Source organism: Mauremys mutica, chromosome 2 (assembly GCF_020497125.1).
Source record: "Mauremys mutica isolate MM-2020 ecotype Southern chromosome 2, ASM2049712v1, whole genome shotgun sequence".
NCBI lineage: Eukaryota > Metazoa > Chordata > Testudines > Geoemydidae > Mauremys > Mauremys mutica.
The window spans coordinates 234,117,670-234,138,992 of NC_059073.1; the positions used below are offsets into that span (position 1 = coordinate 234,117,670).

Here is a 21,323-nt window from a genome sequence, read left to right on the forward strand (position 1 = left end):
TTGTGAAAGTCCCAGTAGGTGCCTATCTGCATCTTTAGGCACCTAAATACCTTTGAAAATCTGGCCCAGAGTGCCCCCAGCTGTTACGGACTCACCAGATCCCGACCAAACTAAATAAGATCTGCTGAAAACAGTGTTGTGAATGAACACCAAAGGCCACTTCCTCAGATTATGTAAATTAGCCCAGCAATACTGAAGTCAATGGGGAAGCAGTGGAGTCTAGTGGCCAAAACACTAACCTAGGACTTGGAGACCAGGCTGCACTTTCCATCTCCACCCCAGATTTCCCTATGTCAGCTTGGGTAAGTTCTCAACCTCTCTGTGTCTCAGTTCCCCATCTGTAAAATGGGGATAATGGCACTTCCCTGCCTTACAGGGCTGTTGTGAGGAGAAATACAATAAAGATTGTGGGGCATATGAATACCTTAGATTGATAGACGGCCCTGAGTTCTAATCCTGGTTTTACCACTAACCTGCTGGGTAACCTTAGGTAAGTCACTTTCCCTGTCTGTGCCTTTGTTTTCGCCTCACACCCTTTGTCTCTCTTTTCTATTTAGATTAGAAACTCTCTGGGGGCAGGGACTATCTCTTACTATATGTTTGTATAGTTTCTCACATTATGGAGCCCAATCTCAGTTGAGGCCTCTCAGCAGTGTCATAATGCAAATAATTAATAACACACACACACCCCTGTGAAATGGCCATTAAGAGACGCTATTCACAGATCCTCAACATCTGTTCCATTTGGACTCACCTCCATTTACAGATATAAGGGCACTTGTGAGGGCTTGGCTTGCATCATCACCCAATGTAATGTTTACACAGTAGGTTCCAGGCTCATTGAAGGCTCTTCTGATGGTCAGTAAGCATTGATCAGTAACTTCAACGGGGTCACATACCACATTCTGTGACACCTGGCATGTGGGGTCAGAGACTATCGTACAGGCATCTGTAGGAAGACTGGGGGAAGCATGAGAGAGAAAATGAACGTATACTACTACTAATCCAATTCATAGATTCATTGGTCCTGATTCTCCTCAGCTGGACCTGTTTTATGCTGGTGCAACTCTTTGGAATCAGTGATGTTAGCCCGATATAAAACTGGCCCAGTAGCCTTATTCTTCGATTAAATTAGCTGCTTGGCATAACACTCATTGTTTTCTGACTACAGAGGACTTTGCATTTTCCCCACTTCACTCCTGCAAGCATACATAATTTCACAACTATGTCTGGCATCATTTAGACTCAGTTAAGATAATGTTACCAGCAATTACACTCATTTCTCAAAGCACAGTATCACCTGGCCCCTAGTTAGTTGATGAAATCTATTAATTTTGGTTCAGTTCACCAGGCATACAATGTAAACCCTTTGGAGAGTTTTAGATGTACTACTACATGTGGCAGTTTTAGGATTACTTTCAAAGTGGTTATTTCCCAGTTACGTTGCCAAGACTCATCTGTACCTCTCAGTTCTCTCAGATCCACACACTTTCCAGTGGCTAGGAATATTAATGCAATGCTCTTTGCATCCAATGAATTCCTTTGATGCTCATTTTTATTCCAAATGTCAAAAAACCTATGGCTAGAAAGATGGCTTCCTCCCAGTTTGAGCAAGCCACTTCCCTTTTTAGTGTGAGTGCTGAAGTCCTCCATCTTTGCCTGGAAAACAGGGAATTGCTTCTGCCCACCAACTAGTTCTATTAGTTTTGCTTAGGCATGTCATTTTGGTCTGAAGCCAAAGAACTTGGCAACAAATTCTCTTGCTATAGCTCACAAATGAGACTTCTATTATCTTAATTTCAGTCAACAGATGGTAATTACTGTATTTCTAACTACTGTTCATGCAACTGCATATGAATGTGGGTAGCATTCTAGTAACATCCAAGTACCTAATTTTTTAAAGAGGGAAATTAATGAATACACTTACCTCCCTTGGCAGGTAACAACAAAGTCAACCAGGGAGTTTTCACCTTGAGTCACTGTCATCTGGACACTTGTCATCTGAATAATGTTTACCTGAAGGATTCCCTCTAAGGGAGGAAAGAGCCTATCAACCTGTTAGGTTACTCAGGCAACCACATGATACAGCAAAAACAGTCCACTTAGAATCATAGATGGTCTGTGTTTGATTTATCCTCACTGGATCTGAAGACTACACATTTAACAACTCAATAAGATAAGTGGTTTGTTAATGGGCAGCTCAGGTCTAGTCTCTTTACTATACTCCATCTCACCCCAAAATTCCCCTCAAAAAATCTTGGAAATTTTAAGATGTTACTATGCACATAATCTCTCACTCCATACTGAATTGTTGCCCTCCACTCTAATTAGTGAGAAACTCACTCAAATCCTTTACTGTCCATATCTTTTGAGCTTAGCAACTGGATAAACCAGGTTGTAAAAAAGCAAACAATGCCAGTCAGCCAACTGTATGTTAAATTATGAAACCAGACCCAAGCCTGCAGAATAGGTTCTTATAGTTCCTTCTTGTGGTGTTTACACGATAGCAGGTAAACTGAACAAACAAGGCAGCCCATATATGTTCAGTACCATATCAACCAATTTTCCTATTCTCTTATTGATTTAGGCACTTACCTACAATGGAGATAGTTGTTTTATAATGTCCATATCTGTAAATATGGCAGCCTCCATCAGGAGTGTCTTCCATTACACCAGCACTGGTGGGAGAGTCCAGATTATAGGGTGGTATAGTAGTGACTGTTGGATTGAGCGGGGGAAAGAAACATATTGCTAGTTACACTGCTTAGAAAATATTTTGCACAATCTATGTTATGGAGACAAAGTCTAAGTGGACTAATTTCTTTCATACCACCAATGAAGGGAAGCCAAATGATTTAAAAATTAGGTTTTTGCCCTTCTGCTAAACGCACAGTGAGTAAATAAGTGATGCAGTTTATCTCAACGAGATCTTGTGCAAAACTTAAAGAAAACCTGCTTGCCCCAGTGTTCTGCAGAGCCATGCAAGAGGAGTAATTTGGATTTCAGATCCCTAGGCCAGTCGGAGCTGCAGAAGTAGCAGAAGTGGGGGGAAAGGAATTTATGATCCAGCTCACAGGTGATTAAAAATGGAATCCAGCATTCTGCACAGAATGAGTTTGCCACTCTTCTCTCTTTTTTTCCCCTTCTTTTTTTTTTTTACCTCTACTACTGTTATTCATGTCTGTTCCACCCACCTGCAGGTACTTTCACTATATGTTATCAGACGCATTCCAGTCTCCAGATATATTGTGACACAGTATATAAAGGCCTTCCATTGTCTTGGTCTGTCTCTTGTTGTGTACAGTATAGGTTTTACATTGTACTTTGTGAGATGTGTCATTTCATGCTCATATTGTTTACACTGTTTGGATATTTGTATGTATGATGAATTACATCCATTAGATTGAGTTAAAAAACAGTTGTGTTCATCAAAAGCCTGGTCCAGCACCCATCAAAATCAACTGAAAGGCTCCCATTGACTTCAGGGGTGTTGGACTGAGCCATAAGTTATTACATGAGTATTTAAGGGGTAATTGATATCAGTTAGCCAGAAAGTGGGGCTATCTCCATTTGCATGGTAATGAATCATTCTCTTCCAAGAGATGTTGAAAACAATCAACCAGCTAATGATTGTATCCAGAAGAAAGGGGTCAGATATCTTTCTGGGACAACACACACAAACTTGCAGGAACAGACATAGGTAGTTAGATCTGACAATGTGCTGCTTTGTCAGGTTTTAATCTTCTTCAACCGTATGGGTAAACTAAGTTTAGAGCTCCACTCAGCATAGTGATTAGCCCAGCTAATGAATACTAAATTAACCTAACTAGTGTGCTTTCAATAAGCATTTTTTTATTTTTGTTCTAATCCAAACAAACCAATAGCTAAGCCAGAATCACTGCTATCACCCCTTTTCACTGCTCTGATGATTAAAAGGGACCATAAAGCTGCATTAAAAAGCCTCCTAGAGATTCCCTTTATATAGGGGGATTCCCTGTAAGTGTTATAGAGTCAGCATAGAGGCGCTAAACTGGGGTGGTGGGAAGGGCATGACTGGAAAGTCATCTGCTCTGCATTTGGCAAACAGTACAGCATCTTGAGGCCCAGGGCAACTGGGGGAGGCTAGTCGAAGGGGCACTGAGGGCCATTCCCAGGATTAAGGAGCCACAAAAATGGCATGAAGATACCTTTGCCCCCTTCCCTCGCTGGTCCTGAGTTGAGTGCCACTCAGCCAGACCAGAGCTCCTGCACCATTTGCTCTATACTTTGTTTTTACTCTCCCCACCACACTAGCTCCTATTCTGTGCCAACCGAACTTTTATTTAAGGTGACTGGGATTGGATGTTGTGACTTGATGTTGAGAGTTTGCCACTGGTGTCCTACTTGGGAAGGGAGGACTGTGCTCTGTGTCCTGAGGGGAGGCTGTCAGAAAGAGCGGGGAACAAGCTGAGCATGCAGACAAGGCAAGAGGGTTGCAATCTTTTCCTCAAGTTAGTGCTGTGAGGAAACTGCCTGAGGTTAGTATGAGCAAATGAGCCCCTGACATTGTGAATCAAGCTGTAAGAATCATAGAAAATCATTTACTAGAAAATGTTTCTAACAGTCTACACAGGAGGAGATATAAACTTACTAGCAGGAGTGGTTGACTCAGTTTTGTTTGCAGTACTGGTTGCGTTTTGAGTTGTTGCCCCTGTAAAAGACCATTGTGATAATTAGCACAGCCAAAAATACAACAGCAGTATAATTACCTTCTATTTAGTGTAAAAGGTCACTCTGGCGCAGTGCTGGATTAGTTTGTCTGAATCACACACATTTGGTAGCCTCCCACTAAACACACCCACATCTTAGCCCTGGTCTGTGGGAGAAAATTAGGTTGGCTAAACTACGTGGAAAAATCACACTCCTTAGTGGCATAGTTAAGTCAACCTAAGTCCCCTTGTAGACAGCGCTATTTCGACAGAAGAATTCTTGTGTCAACCTAGCTCCTGCCTCTCGGGGAGGTGGATTACCTACGTCGATGGGAGAACTCCTCCCGTCGGCGTGGGTAGTGTCTACACTGAAGTGCTACAGAGGCGCAGCTGCAGTGCTGCAGGTGTCCCACTGTAGTGTTTCAAGTGCAGTCATTTGTCTCTAAGCAAGGGAAGGTAGACCTGCAAAGTATGGGGAGATGAAAATGCTTGTTTAAGATTCCCAAATCAATAACAACAAATTACAGATTCAGTTTTTTTCTTAAACTAGATATTTATCTATTAATTTACACTGGATTGAAATATAAGGAGGAAATTGTGAAAAATGTTATTGACTTTTTCCCCATTTTTTGATTGAGAGTCAAAATTTTGGAGACATACAAATAAAATTTGAAACATACTGACCCACTCAACTTTACACTGTAATGGTGGTAGCTTTATAATTATCAAAGTTGGAGCTTCAAAACTTTGCAAATATAAAACTTCTATGAGATTATAAATCAATAACTGAATGAAGGTGACAATTTCTTACAAAACAAAAATCTTACAGGCTTGATTCTCATTTACACTATTATAAAGGCTTGTCCATGCTAGGAGGTTGTCTGGAATATCTATTACAGAATAAGCTATTCCACAATAGCTATTCCGGAACAGGCATTGCTCTTTAAATTCACACCCTACCTTATTCTGGAATAACTTCCCCCATGTACCCATGCCCGGCTCTGGCAATGTTGAGGGGCCATAAAGTGAGTGCACGTGTAATTTACTCCCCCTTGAAGGCTCCTTTACACTGTCAGGGTATTGTAAATTGGTTTTAGCATAAATTAGAATCCTTTTATATCTGTAACTTTCGACTACATATTTATCCTGTTATTGATTCAGACTCTTAAGTAAGTGTAAATATATTATGTTTACAAAAACTGTGTAGCTCCAACTTTGATGACAATAAAGCTTTTAAAGGTATGTAATTTTTAAAAACCAAAATGTTGGTCTATTAATGATTATTATTCGTTTATTTCCTAATACTCCTATTGGTTGACAGACTCTTACCTGGCGAGGTAGGAAGTGGTGGGGTAGGTGTTGCAGGCCCACAAGGTACAGGTATAATAGCTTGGACGGTCAAATTCAGGCTGAAGTTTCCCTGCAGCGTGTAAGTGTGAGTTGAAATAGGGCTGTTAGATATAAATGAACCACTGCCATCTCCATAATCCCACTTGTAGGAGATAGCAGAATTATTAAGGTAGTGACTGGGATCATGGATCTTGACATCAAATGTGATAGGAGAATCCTTAATGAAGACGGAGTCTGAGGCATTGCGGTCATTCTTCTGGGACAGGTTCACATATAAAGGAATCTGGTCTGCAGGAAAAATGAAAGAAAGTGAAGCAGGTGTGAATGGATGCAAATAACAGACTGTTTCACAGCCCTCAGACTGCAAAGGTCACAGTGTAAGGCACAAGCCTGCATCGTGTTAACTGCCAGGCTTAATTTCTTTAATACAAGTTTCTTCTTTAACTCACTTTTCAATAGATTACAGTAAAACCCTGCAACCAGGTAGAGAGTCATGTGCATCGACTGAAGACCCTATATTTAGTCATCTGGAGGTTCCCTGTTCCATTAATATTGTTCTATACCTGCCATTTGGTGCAATCTGATGCATTTAGAAATCAAAACATTTGCTTTTCAGTAGTATCTTTATTACATCAATTGTATTTCTAAAGGTCCTATTGTAATTTCCTACGTATTCCCCCCCCCCCATCAGCACAAAAGAGGAGGAAAAACCCTTGAAACTCAATTCATTAAGGAGAGTTAGTGAATTTGGGTTGGGGGACATTATAGGACCTCATCCTGCGACCACTGAAGTCAATGACAAAACTCCCATGGGCTTCAATGGGACCACTTGTGGCGAAAGTTGCTACTCAGCATGAACAAGAGTGTCAGAGTGTGGCCCTTCGTGAACAAGATACTTCTCCTTCGCCATTATTTTATCTGAGATTGTCTAGATCACAGATAATAAGAGCCTGAGAATGAGGTATAGGGAGCAAGTCTTATACTCAATGTGCGAGGATTGGTTTGTCTGTTCCAGTGGTTCAAAAAGGATCCCTTGACTGAACTGTTGCAGTGTGTGCATTTGGGTTGATGTTGGTGGGTTACTTAAATTTAAGAGACAGCCAGAATAAAAGGATAGAAATAATCCCTGGGATACTTTAGCCAGCCTCATCCAGAGAAGGGTGATGAATTTTATCCAGAGAAAGGGTCAGGAAGTCCCTCCAATTTCCTTTCTTTGGACTATTCATACTAGGGATGCATGTGGGATGAAGACAGAATAAAGGGCAATTTGCATTATGTCCATAAATTTAAGCTTAGATTCTCATTCCGTATGAAAGGTAAGTTAGTTTATGTACACCACAGATTTCTGTTGCTTATTCAAACATTTCAGACAAAGAACAATAAGTAGAAAGTGATCTTAAATTGTATTTGGGACAAGTCAAATTGCAGGATAGCATGAGGTAAGACTCTGGAGTATCATAGGTTGTAGATAGATAAAAAAAAGTATTCTCTATAGAGTTCTGGATAAATATTATTAGCATAATTAATTTCTATCCCTACTTATATATTTGCAGTGTTAATATCTATAGTTAAGGACCCATTTTTCAACTAACTCTTAACAAGTCTGCTAAAAGGACTTATTCCATACTGTTCAGGGTAGCCCATTAGAGATTTCACATGAAGGTTAAAAGCATCACTTGTTCCAATCCCTCCTTACATCCCTCCCTACTCTCCCAGATAGCACTTTAGTTGCATTTATGTAAAATCTCCTCTACAAACACTGCCAAGTATTTAGTTGTGGTTTAATCCAGCACACTCACCTGTCACAACATAGATGCCACTTGCTGTTGCAACTGGAACATATGTTCGATGACCTCTTCTGTAAACAGAGACCACCATCATCTGTTTGCCAAGGGTGATATTTGTTGTGTTGATGGAAACAATTGCTGAAGAGCCTCCCGTTTTTTGGTAGTACTGGCCTGTGAACAGGACATGAACTCATATTTTCCTCTTGTGAAGAGATAGAAAAAGTTTTATAAAGAGAAGCAGCATTTCTGTGAAATTTTGGATTGGCTAAATCAAAAGTGTATATTTTATGCTCATCCTTCATTTGTGTGAAATGTACTTTTCAAACACACTTCATGTCATTGTTATGTTCCCTGCCATTAGTTTTTTTTTCCCTGAGTTGCAGCAAAGCAGCCAAAGGCATTAGAAAGATGTGCCTGCTCCCACCGATCCAAGAAAAGGCATTTGCCAAGGCACTTTCATCTCCCCAATGCAACTAAATTTGATTAATACCTAAAATATTTTTGCCAGTCAAAGTCAGGAGCCAAGATTTACAGTGTAGTCAACAGCACCAAAAAAGAGGACACTCCACGGGGGGTGTCGGCCCTGCTCACAGTCCACCCCCGCTCCTCCCACGCTCAGCCCCCACTCTGCCCCAGGTCCCACCCCTTCCCTGCTTGGCCCCGCCACCACACTCCTCCTCACCCCTAGCCTGCCGCTGGCTTGCTGCGTCCCTCTTCAGTCCCCCACCCACAGCTCGCCTCCTCCCATCTGCCATTCACCTCCTCACTCCCCTGCCAGAAACGCCCATGCCTGCCCCGAGAACCCCCGCCTGCCACTGGCGCTCTGCTTCTTGCCTCCTCACCCCCGCCCGCCCACCTACCTGCCGCTGGCTCCCTCGCCGCTCGCCTCTTCAACCCCTGCTGCCCGTTGCTGGCCTTTTCACCCACCCCCACCTCCTCACCCCTCACCTCCTCACCCCTCAGCTACTCAACCTCCGCAGCTCACCGCTCGCCTTTTCACCCCACCCTGCTCGCCTACTCACCCCTCCTGCCGCAGGTCCCTCTGGCATCTAGGATCAGGGGCCGCCAAGGGGTCTCCACGTACTGTGCCTGCCCACCACAAGCGGGAGCTCTGGCTCCCACTGGCCGGGAAAAGCACCAATGGGAGCTGCTGGAGCCGCGCAGCAGGGCTTGCAGGCGCCGGCAGCGCGCAAAGAGCCCTCTGCCCCTGACCCGACCCTAAGAGCCAGAGGGACCTGCTGGGGGGTGAGGTGGGGAGTCCCGGCGGTGTTTACCTGGGGCCTCCCGGGAAGCAAACGGCAGGTCTCTCTGGCTCCTAGGGTCGAGGGGGGTCGGAGGGCTCTCTGCCCACTTCCGGCACCTGCAAGCCCCACCCTCGCAGGTCTGATTGGGAAGGAGGGAGCCAGTGCAGCACACAGAGACCCCCTCCGCCTCTGTGCCTAGGGGCCATCCACAGTACAGGCTCCTGCTGGCGGGCAGGCGCCAGGAGCTGCCCCAGGAAGCGCCGCCAGCCCTGGGACTTTGGACTTATGGTTACCATACATCCGTATTTTCTTGGACGTTTTTAGATATTTAAAAATATAGACGTATAGTAACCCTAAAAGCAGGGATAGGCCAATTATTACACAATCTGTTGCTGGAAGTCACAACCAGGAGAGGAACAGAACTATATTCAGCCAGCTTAGGAGTGCTGAAGCAAAATGCACATTGCACCTTCTTTCTAGAGGTGAAGAAGTCAGTCTGAGGACCTACAGGCCCAAGATCACTCCTGAACCTCAGACTGCTACTTGGTGGTGCTAATCACTAAATCATCTGGCTTCCCCCTTTGCCCTGAAGATTTCCTCTAAATGTTCTATCCAAATTGTGATTGAGAAAGGAGTTCTTTTCAACAGTGGTAGCTCTGTGCATTTGTAGTCTCACAGAACATGTCATGGTAGTATATGACTTCCAAACCTCAGAGGAATTAACAGAGCAGCTGCTATTCTCGCTGAGCAGCTCGGAATGTGTTTAGTATTCTCTCACTCAACAACTGTTGAATTCCTCTTTGGGGATTGTAATGCACAGTATTAGGGAAACAAGTTAGGACACAAAACCAAGATACATTTTACTGGACTCACCAACTGTATGAAACAAATAGACAAAGTTCCTCCTTCTCCAGCCAGGATGATGAGGGAAAGGTCTCCCATCTGGGAACACATTATGGGTATTGTTGCTTGTGCAGTTTTCCCAGCCACAGTCATCAATCCACGTAGTCCAGTTGTAGACATACTGGTCAGGAAAGCCTGAGGAATCTAGGTGCAGAAATAGATCACAGATTATTAAGTGGTAAATTTATAAGTGTTTTTATATAAAAGCGGAATGTTTCCCCTTCTTTATTTATATGGGGCTCATTCATGGCAACAAAGATCCTCAGACACGTCCATTAACTTATCTTTACAATGACTCAGTGAGGCAAGGAATGGCGGTATTGTTATTTCAATTTCATAGTAGTCACTACGGCACCACATGCTTAATGACTTGCCCAAGTTCACACAGGAAGTCTGTGCTAAAGCCGGACACAGACTGCAGATATCCTGCGTTCCAGTCCAGTGCTTTAACCACAAGACCCCTTTTTCCCAGCACACTATTAAGACAGATTAAGTGAAAGCTCATGTTGTGCCTCAGTTAGGTGCTCATGAAACTGTCTGGACTATTGTACATAAGCAAATAACAAGGACTGGATTGTGTAAAGATGTGGGAGCCACATGCCTATGGTGCATCATGAGGAACAAGGCCGAAGACATGGCGCTTAGTCCTGACTGCACTGAAGTCAATGAAAAATACCTATTAACTTCAGTGAATATGATCATGCCCAGAGAACTTACACCACCAAAGCAGAACATTTATTACATTTAAACCACAGTATTGCTTTTCGGCCGTTTTTAAATATGGAGCAGGAGGAGAGGGCATTTTCAGACTAACGTTCACTACATCACAGTTCCTCTGCTCTTTCTAATTATAATCCTAGGTATTTTCTGCTTGGTATGTTTTTATTCCAAAGAAAAAATGTAGTTGTTTTCAAGAATTCTGTTGGCTCACAGAGCAGATGCCAATTGAAGCTGTTGGTCCAAATTCTACTGCCATCCCCTTAGGACAATGCTGTGTCATTGAGGTCAGGGGGGTTGCATGTGCATTCTGGCCCAATGGGAGCTGCAGCTGCGAAACTCAGTAAAATTTGGCTTGCTCTTTATTTTTCTTTCTTTCCTTTGTCAGAAGAGCCAGTTGTGTCATTTTTAAATAAGTGCCATGTAAACTGCAAGCACCACTAGAATCAGAAAAGTATATGTTTCTTCATTGGAAAAGCACAAAATTAGTAAGCATAGGACCGATACAAGCATTTCAGTCATTAGACTGTGAAGTAAGTAGAAGCTATGCTATTCAAGTAGTGATTGACATCTCTTGAAATTGATTGGTAGAAAGTGTTATTTAATCTATCTGGATGTTGGAGCAAAGGTTTATTTCTGCCATGCTGCAGCAAATAAAAACATTGGGGTTTTGACCGTTTTTCCTAGTTTAAGAGGTATAAAGAAGGCCAAAAATGTTTTTTATTTTAAAAAGATATTTTCCCCTGCTTGTTTTTTATTTTTGAAATATCAGTAATGTAAGATCTGCTCTTCCTTGGGAGATAGCCATATAAAGATGTTATTTAGTGAACCCTAAACTCCTTATTGAAGATTCTCAGTTTTACAAATCTGGTTAGAAAAACCCATATTACTGATATAACATGCCAGTATTCAGTCCAGTGACTGGGCAAACTTGCAGCTGAGCTGAGCAGCAACAGTTTTTTCTGGGAGCCAGATTAAAACATTTTGTAATGGAAAAAAATCCATTTAAAGTTCTTGGCCATTATATGTAGTGGGTGCAGATGGGTAAAAATAAGACAGTCATGTTCTGAACAAGGACCTTTTGTGTGACACAAGTCAGACATTATTGTAGTTCTCAATTTAACAGGGATAGAACAGCAGCCTGGAAGCAGAATGCTGATGGTTCCAAGTGTTCATGACACTTTTGTAGACCACAAATGCACCAGTACCGTTGCCAGACTTGTTCACAATATAAGGGTATTGTTGTTACCTACCATTCCTGCAGTTCTTGTCATATATTATGTTGCTGTCATTATCTTCTTTCTGGCACCTGGGAAACTGTAGGGTCACAGTAAAGGTCACATTTGATCCTACTAGAGCTGGGCTGTCAGAGGTCAATCTGGCCACCACCTTTCCTCCTGAAGAGATTAAGATGAGATTTCATTTATACACCAGTCTTTTTGAGTAGCTATTACATTTATTTGTATACAATGTAAACAAAAAAGTTTAAAATCAATCATGTTAAACTTATTACAAAGACTGTAAGAGCCAGACCCCCAACTGCATAAACTGGTATCATTCTGTTGGCTGCGAAAAGAGCTACACCTATTTATACTTGCTGAGGAGATGACCCTAAGTGTCTCTATCACTTCTTACATACTATGCGCCGTTGTAGTGACCTTCCTGAAGACGCTCTTTTGCCCCTCATTGAACCATCTGAGCTACTGCATGCTCTCAATATCTAACCAGAACAACAAAAATGATAAACTTGTTACTTAAATAGTTTGGAGAAGACCAATTGGAAATTATTAGTATGATTTTTTTTTTAAAAGTGCTATATAACTTTGGGGCACAAGTCTCATGTACTTTCAGTCGAATTTGTGATCCTAAGTCACTAAGGTACTTTTCAAAATCCAAAACTATACTAATAAATTAGATTTATTGGGACAGATTCTAAGCCAAGGTAAATCAGTGTCGCTACACTGCAGTCAGTTGAAGTCAACTGTTCTCTAGATATTCCCCTACTATAAACTAGAATCACATTTGTACACAAAAGAGGTAGCGTATTCCAGAGTACAGCTCTTTTGTCTTTATCGGAAGGTGTAGCCTTTAGTCCTGGGCTCATAACCAGTGGTGATAAAACAGTGCCATACAATGTGCTGGTTCTTCATAGAAAGTGTTAAACTGATCCAGTGATGTGTCTTTGGGGTGGAAGTTGAAGATCCCAACCTACTGGTGCTTTTCACAGAGAACAGGGGATTTTCCCAGTGGCCTGGCTAACGTTCCTTTTCAATAAACCAGATTTCAATATCTGAGGCTGTGAATTATTACTGAGTAGATTTTGTAATGGTGGCCATGGCCGCTTCATCAGACAATGTATTAAGTACTAGTATCTAGCGCATTACTGTGTAGAGCAATTTTGGGATATGTACAGTACAAAACACACTATCTATACCTTTCTATTCTATCGTATAGAATTTCTGGCTACATTTCCCAGAGCTTTAGGATTGCATATCTAGACCTACCTCTCCAGCAGTCCTTCCATCTAGGATCTCCTTTTTCCCAGAAAGGATAAAGCTTTTCATTCCACTGATTTTGATCAGGAGACCAGCCATGTAGCTTCTTATGGGACCTGACATGAGAAGAAGATCTTCCATGGCTCATCACATCTCGAAACTCTAGATAGAAATATGAGCAACATAAAGTATGAATGTTTCCACTGCTCCATTTCACAATACTAAATTCTTGCACTGAATGCAAAACTCTTAATCAATGGACATGCTTGGAACTTTATCATGATAAACAAAGCTTATGTCTTTCAGTTTATTGACAATGGAAATTCCTCTGAATTTAGGCTATACATATTTCATCCTTTCTTTACTTTAGGACATGTTCCAGTTATATAAAAGGGTTCTTGGAGGGATAAGATCACATTGATGAACATTTTCCAGCCCTTCTCTTGCTCATTTATACTTTCTCAGAACTTTTAACAATATTTTCAGTAGCTTATAAACCAAAAAAGTTACATGTAAACTGTCAGCAGGTGATTATTAAGAGACATTAGGGAATGTAATAGTGAGCTATTAGGCCTCAATCTTGCAATGAGTTCTACACAGGTGGACCCCTGCATCCATTAAAGTCCATGGGAACACACATGAACATAGATATCTGCCTACATGGAATGCACTGCAGGATTGGGGCTTTACTTATAGTTTAGTACCTAAAGTACCTGAAGCATTCAACAGAAGGGGGGGTGGGAGGAGCGAGGACATGACGCACAGGCTCCCCCTCCCTCCCCTGCCTCCTGAACACCGCAGGCCAGCTGATTGCTGCAGGCAAGAGGCAGGGGAGGGAGGTGGAAGCTGTGCTGCGTCCTCGCTCCTCTCCCCTCCCTCCTGCCCGCGGCAATCAGCTGGCTTGCAACATTCAGGGGGCAGGAGGGAGAGGGGAGGAGCAAGGACTTGGCGCACAGGCTTCTCCCTCCCTCCCTCCCCTGCCTCCTGCCTGCGGCAATCAGCTGGTTTGTGGCGTTTGGGAGGCAGGGGAGGGAGGAGGAGACTGCCCGCCGAGTCCTCGCTCCTCCTCCTCCCTCCTGAACGCCACAAACCAGCTGATTGCTGCAGGTAGGAGGGAGGGGAGGAGGGGGAAGGTGCTGAGCTGTGGGGTCGGCCAGCAGGTGCGAGGTGCTGGGGGGCGGGTGGCGCAGGGGAGCTGATGGAGGACTGGCAGCTGTGGACAAAGAAAGCAGCCAAACGATGTTATAGTGAAGCATTGCACAACTTTAAATGGAGCATGTTCTGTAATTGAGCAGGGACGTAAGATCAAAACAACGTTAAGCAAGAGGATGTTAAGTGGGGAGTTATTGTAACTTAGGTCAATCCCCCCCAGTGTAGACCAGGCCTAAGAAGGCTGATGTGTTTAATACCTATTTTGCTTCAGTCTTCACTAAAAAACTTAATTGTGACCAGATGCTTAACACAATTAATATTAAACAAGAGGGAAGGAACACAAGCCAGAATAAAGAGAGAACCGGTTACAGAATATTAGATAAGTTAGATATATTCAAAATTGGCAGGACCTGACAAAATTCACGCTAGGGTACTTAAACTAGCAGAAGCAATCTTTGAACCATTAGTGATTATCTTCAAGAACAGGACAGGTGAGGTCCCAGAAGACTGGAGAAGGGCAAGCACAGTACCTATATTTAAAAAGGGGAACAAAAAGGTCCTCAGGAACGTATACTAAATTCGATATCTGGAATGATCCTGGAACAAATTATTAAACAATCAATTTGTAAGCACTTACAGGATAATAGAGTGATAGGTAATAGCCAACATGGATTTTTCAGTAATAAATCATGCCAAACCAACCTAATTTCCTTCTTTGACATGGTTACCAGCCTAGTGAAAAGACAGGAAGCAGTAAATGTGATATATCTTGATTTTAGTAAACTTTTGACACAGTTCCACATGGCATTCTCATAAGCAAACTAGAGCAATGTAGTCTAGATGAAATTACTATAAGGTGGATGCACAAATGGTTGATAAAACATACTCAAAGGGTAATTATTAATGGTTCGCTGTCAAATTGGGAGGCAATATCTAGTGGGGTCCCTCAGGGATCTGTCCTGGGTCCACTACTATTCAATATTTTAATTAATTACTTGGACAATAGAGTGGATAGTAGGCTTATAAAATTCACCAATGATGCCGAGGTGGGAGGGGTTGCAAGCACTTTGGAGGACAGGATTGAATTCAAAATAACCTTGAGAAATTGGAGAATTAGTCTGAAATCAGCAAGATGAAATTAAATAAAGCCAAATGCAAAGTACTACACTTAGGAAGGAAAAATCACATGCCCAAGTACAAAATGGGGAATAACTGGCTATGTAGTAGTACTGCTGAAAAGGATCTAGGGGTTATAGTGGATCACAAATTCTAGATGAGCCAACTGTGGGATGCAGTTGTGAAAAAGGCAAATATCTTTCTGAGGTGTATTAACAGGAGTGTCATATGTAAGACATGGGAGATTATTGTCCCACTCTACTTAACACCAGTGACACCTCAGCTGAACTATTGTGTCCAGTTCTGGGCACCACATTTTCAGAAAGATGTGGACAAATTGGAGAGTCCAGAGAAGAGCAACAAAAATGATAAAAGATTTATCATGCAGACATGTTACAAAACTGGGTATGTTTAGTCTTGAAAAAAGGAGACTGGGGGTGGGGGGAGAGAACTGATAACAGTCTTCAAGTATATTAAGGGCTATTATAAAGGAGATGGTGATCCGTTTTGCCTAAGATCCATGGAAGATAGGACAAGAAGTAATGGGCTTAATCTGCAACAAGGGAAATTTATGTTAGATATTAGAAAAACTTTCTAACTGTAACGATATTTAAGGACTAGAACAAGGGATGTTGTGGAATCACTGTCACTGAAGGTTTTTAAGAACAAGTTAGACAGATGCCAGGGATGGTCTAGGTATATTTGGTCCTGCTTCAGTGTGGGGGGATGACCAGATGACCTCTTGAAGTCCCTTCCAGGGGATTTCTATGATTCTATAAGTGGGTATGGACTACTCTGACTCTTCTTAGGGTACCCAGAGGCATGTTGCTACCATCTGTGTTTCGTGTGAGGAAACCTTGTCTGTGCCTGCCATGGGTCAGAGCCCCAGCTCTACCAGCCACGGGCAACACACGCACTCCCCTGTAGGCCTTGTAGGCCCCGCTGTCACTCTACAAGTTAGCAGCTGACACACCCAAGCATCTCCCTGGAGTGCCCAGCCCCTGGTCCACTGGGCACTTGCAGTATTCACAAATTTGCTCTGTCCGAAGAAACAGTACACCCCCAGCTCTTGTGCTTAACACTCAGCACTTAGATACGTTTATAGTGAAATCTAGTATACATTTATTTGACAACAAAGGAAAGAGATTCAAAGGAGTAGAAATGTTGGAAACAAAGGGTTACATAGAAAACAAAATCATAACATGCATTCTGAGCATAGATTTAATTAACAAGATACTTTCATGTCTTGCGGAGAATCCTTATAGCACTTTTCAGCTAGGCTGGCTTTGACTCTCCTTTCATGAGACAAGCACACCATCAGTTTGCGTCCTAGATGAAGGATTCCTTGTGCCTCTTTGCACTCCAAGGTGTACTAGAACAATCCTTTGTCTTCATTCATAAACAGGACGCCTCCTGCCGTTTTTTTTTCCCTGAAGAATTCTTCTCTTGTAGATTTTATAATGTATTAATTTGCATCTGGCTCCGTATGCAAATAGGCATACATTGTGAGGCACGCAATACACAATATACAGATGGCCAGATACAGAGATAAGTAACAGTTACCTCCTGATGACCTGCCTTAACTCCAAGACCTTAAGAATATAATTTCCAGTATAGACACATAACTTCTTTGCTATTATCGGTACATACGCGTCTCAATTATTTTGATGACCAGTGGGCTACTGTCTCTCGGTAGAGACCTCACATGCCACCCTTTGGTGAACTATTATGCATATATCTGACCCAGGGGATCCCTGTAAAACCTCAGGCACCCCTTGTGCAGTTGTGCCCTCTCCCAGTTGGCTCCATGGGGTCCCTGGGACACACATACCCAGACATCTCACTGTAATCTGTTTAGAAGAGACCAGAGCATACTTCCCCCTGTCCTAATTCAAGCCCTGGCAAGAAATATTTTACATCCCAAAGTTTTAAGACCATCAGTACATTTTTCTAGATGTTGTGCTGTATTATCTTATCTAGCTGAAGAGAAGAAAGTTTCAACAGGCATTTTTTACTGTGAAATTTGCAGAAATTGTTCGTATCGCTGGACATACCACTGCAGTCATGGAGTTGGTTCACTTTATAAAGAGATGGACTGCTTTATGGATGGATCACACAGAAAGCCAAGAGAGCAGCCCCTGGACCATGTCCCTGCCCCCTCAGAGCAGGTGGAGGGTCCAGAGCTCCCCACAGCAGCTTGGTCTCCCTGGGTGATTCTTAGCATGACCCAGCTCCGGCTTCCAGCCTGGCCAGGGGGTGGGGCCTTTGTGGGAAGAGGAGGAGCAGGGGGCAGGGCCCTGTGGCAAAGAGGGGGCTAAAGTCCACCTCAGCCCCCCACCAGGAAGAGGCTGGCACCACTTCTGGCACCCCTGGGGAGCCCAAATGTTCTTTGTGCCCAGGGCACCAATAAATCTTAATCTGCCTCTGCGCCTATAGTGGTGTGTTATGTGCTCCGGGGTCCTGTCACTTCTCTGTAGTTTAGAAGAGGCACCGTGCAGATATACCTGGATGAAGTGGAGTCTGCACAACACTGTGATGCCTGAGGTGGAGGCAGGGAAGCAGTGCTGAAGAAGAGGCAACGGCTGCTTTTTTGCCACCTGCCTTCCTACCCACTGAGGCTGCTGATGGACTGGAGTTCCTTTTGACTGGTCCCGTGTGCACCATTCTCTGTGCTCAGCCAGCGCTGCTGCAAGCCCCTCCCTACTCTGTGGGGAATTGTGCCCTGCAAGGTCTTTAGGAAGGAGCAGCCTTTGACCTCAGAAGTGTTCAAGGGCTGCAATTGTGCCTGGCCTCTGCAAAGGGGGTAGAGGTCTGGGGAAGACTCCTGGCCCCCTTCCCTCTTCATGCACTCTCCGTGTGGCCAGTCACAGCCTCACGCTTAATGCGTGAAACAAGTTGTTATTGCCAAATGGATAATATCTGGGTTCAAAGAGCCCTGCAACTTTTGGCATTTCCTGCATGACTGGACTGTGGCTTGTATGTTTTTTCCATGACAAACCATCAGCCCTAATCATAACTTTGGCCATCACAAATTCTAACAAGGTAAGCTCCTATGGCATGTCTTCACTCGCTTGTAATTTGTTTATCTCAATCAAATATATGAAGTTTCACAAGCTTTTGGATTACACAGCCAAGGCATTTTTCACCCTAACATCTTCTTCAGCACCAGTCCCTTTAAACCACATGGAGATGAACTGAGGGGTAAGAAAAAAAGAGCCTTTATTGAAGTTTTTTCCTCCACTTAACTATACACAGCCTTCATAAGCAAGTGTCAGTCATTACCACATGTGGAGCAACTGAGTCCAAAGCAGCCAGTCTAATAATAAAACCCAAGAAAGTGATTCTTGTTAATAATGACACCATACTTTAGTGCTCCTGGGAGAGGAGCTGGCACTCCTTGCACCCTGCTCCCAACTCAGCTGGGCTCCCATCCCTGAGCTTGTACGCTATCTCTGGTGGAGAAATGGGGAGGTGAGGAGAGGTTCAGCATTCCCTGGGACAGTGTGTTGCCCAGGGAAGGGAAAGGAGGCCAACTGAGGCTCAGTCCCCACCCCTAGACCTCTATCCTATAGCCAGTAAGTCAACCATGGACTCCTGGAAGGTCAGCAATAGCTCAGTCCTAACTGGTCCTGCCACTCTGTACTCGAGAGGGTCTGTCAGACCTGGAAGAGAGAGAGAGTGTGTTCCAAAGAGGCTTAATCCCCTCCCCAGGATCCATGGCCCATTGTCAGTGTGGAGAGGGAATGGGCTCCTCCCTGAGACCCTTGTTTCTGAATTGGTGAGTCACATCCAGAGGACTTTTCCAGAGGTGGGGAAATCAGCAGAGGCTCATTGTCCCTGTCACTGAGCTGGTGTGTCTCATCTAGAGGTGTGGGGAGGTCAACAGAGGCTCAGGACCCATCAGCCCGTCACCCTGACCCAGTGTTACAACAGGTAGCAGAATAGCTCTCCTCATTCCTATCCCAGCTCAGATCACATGTGCAGCCACAGAGGCAGATAACCCCCAGCTGGGTAGGATGCAGCCTGAAAGCACCCAACCCCTGAGCTGCAGCAACCAAAGCAAAACACATTTCAAAATAGCAGCATAGTTGTGATCACATCATCTCAGCAAATTAAACCTGGGGAAGTGGGGGGAGATGAGGGGAAGGAACCAAGGCACTCACGTTTGGCAGCAGCATGTAGAACTCCTTCGGCCAGGAGCAGGACGCCGAGGAGGAGGAGGAGGCAGAGACCCTTCATGGTGTGGAAGTGTGTGTGTGTGTATTGTGTCCCCAATTCCTGCACAGGTTAACTCTCTTCAGAGAAGTGGGAATAATGTTTATCTGCTGCCCTCCTCCTCTGTGATTAAATGGAGAGCCCCAGGGCTCATCATGTGATGGCATTAAGCAGAGATGCATGATTTCTTGTCTTCAACTCAACTCCCTGCTCATGTGCTTATGACTCACTCCTCTCACTTTAACATTCACTGGCATTTTTAAGAGACCCACTTAGAAACATGCCATTCTCCCCACAGGAATTCTTAGTCCAATTTGGCCCTGTTTCCAGCTTTTGTAGATGTTTGTTTTCAAATTAAAACCATTTCCCTTCAGTTACCTCTCATCTCAGCCCAGATTGCAATTATTACTGCAGTTGCTCGTTCCCCTTCTGTAAACCTGGGAGCGACCCACGTCAGGTCCGTGCGATGTGGTGGGTAACACTTCTGGGTTAAAAAGTGAATGCTTGATCCCCATTCATCACCAGGACTTGGGCTTATATTTAATGCTCATTTTAGGGAAGTCATTCTTAAAAGTATCTTCACTGCAGGAGTCAGAACACGCGTGTGCATCTGATGTTGCATTTTGTGATACATGATGTTACATGGCGGCACATTGTGATGTTGTGATGACATCCCCCAAAACATTTACTGCTATGAATTGTTATTTGTGTTAGGTAGTGCTATTATTATAAGGCTTATTAAGACAGCATGTAAGGCCCAGAGGGTTTTGAACACAGGCCTGCAAACACCTCCCCTTCCCCCCAAAGCCCTGCCCCCATGCCACCCCTTCTCCCCAAGCCCTCATCCTCATGCTGCCCATTCCCCTGGTGCCCCACTCCTGCACCACCTCTTGCCCCCAAGATCCGGCCCCCCGCTCACTCCTCTCCGCTTCCTCACCCCGTTGCTTGCCCTTACAGCCTCTGTCCACTACCATGATCCACTGGAGACACAGACCACAGGAAGTAGCACTTTAGTGAAGACGCTCCTACACTGACGGGAGAGCTTCTTATGTTGGCGTAGTTAATCCGCCTCCCTGAGAGGTGGTAGCTATGTCGACAGGAGAAGCTCTTCCATCTACATGGCACTGTCTACACGGGGAGTTAGGTCGGTATAACCACATCACTCAGGAATATGGATTTTTCATCCCCCTGAGTGGCATAGTTATACTGATATAGGTCTGTAGTGTAGACCTGGCTTCATTCTAGATTTTGTGGATTTTTTTTTCCATTTACTTATGTGGTGAAAATCAGTGCTTTCATGGACACCCGTGTAATTGGAGGAGAAATCCAAATACACTGTGAGTTGAGTAAACACTGAAATGTGGCTGTGCTGCAAAGATCTAGGAATTTGTATTGTGTCCTCAGCACTTATGCTTCAGACCAAACATTTTCAAAATGAAACAGAAAATGTTTGGATACTTTCACTCTTTGGTGTGGCCAGCAATGCTAACAAAGCTAAAAATGATGTAATTGGCCCTCCAGACGGAATGGATTGCCTGAAAGCTGGATTGAACTTCTCAAAGGCTGATTGATTTGACAAGTCTTCTGCTAGTCCACTTCAACTGACTTCTTATTATTTGTATATGTGTGAACTAATTCCTCTGAAATACACGGCAG

At 43.7% G+C, this 21,323-nt stretch overlaps 1 protein-coding gene across 1 annotated transcript in view; it reads right to left on the reverse strand.

The window, feature by feature from the left end:
• Positions 1–19,751, reverse strand: part of GPNMB (glycoprotein nmb) — a 25,057-nt gene extending 5,306 nt beyond the window's left edge. Inside the window, exons 1-10 of the mRNA XM_045003654.1 lie at positions 19,616–19,751; positions 13,194–13,346; positions 11,943–12,086; positions 9,943–10,116; positions 7,838–7,996; positions 6,018–6,326; positions 4,631–4,690; positions 2,596–2,718; positions 1,928–2,030; positions 755–960 (exon numbers count right to left, since the gene is read on the reverse strand). Of these exons, the coding sequence (XP_044859589.1) occupies positions 755–960; positions 1,928–2,030; positions 2,596–2,718; positions 4,631–4,690; positions 6,018–6,326; positions 7,838–7,996; positions 9,943–10,116; positions 11,943–12,086; positions 13,194–13,346; positions 19,616–19,691 (1,507 nt within the window). The 5' untranslated portion in view covers positions 19,692–19,751. The remainder of the gene's footprint in view (positions 1–754; positions 961–1,927; positions 2,031–2,595; positions 2,719–4,630; positions 4,691–6,017; positions 6,327–7,837; positions 7,997–9,942; positions 10,117–11,942; positions 12,087–13,193; positions 13,347–19,615) is intronic.
• Positions 19,752–21,323: the final 1,572 nt, after the last annotated feature.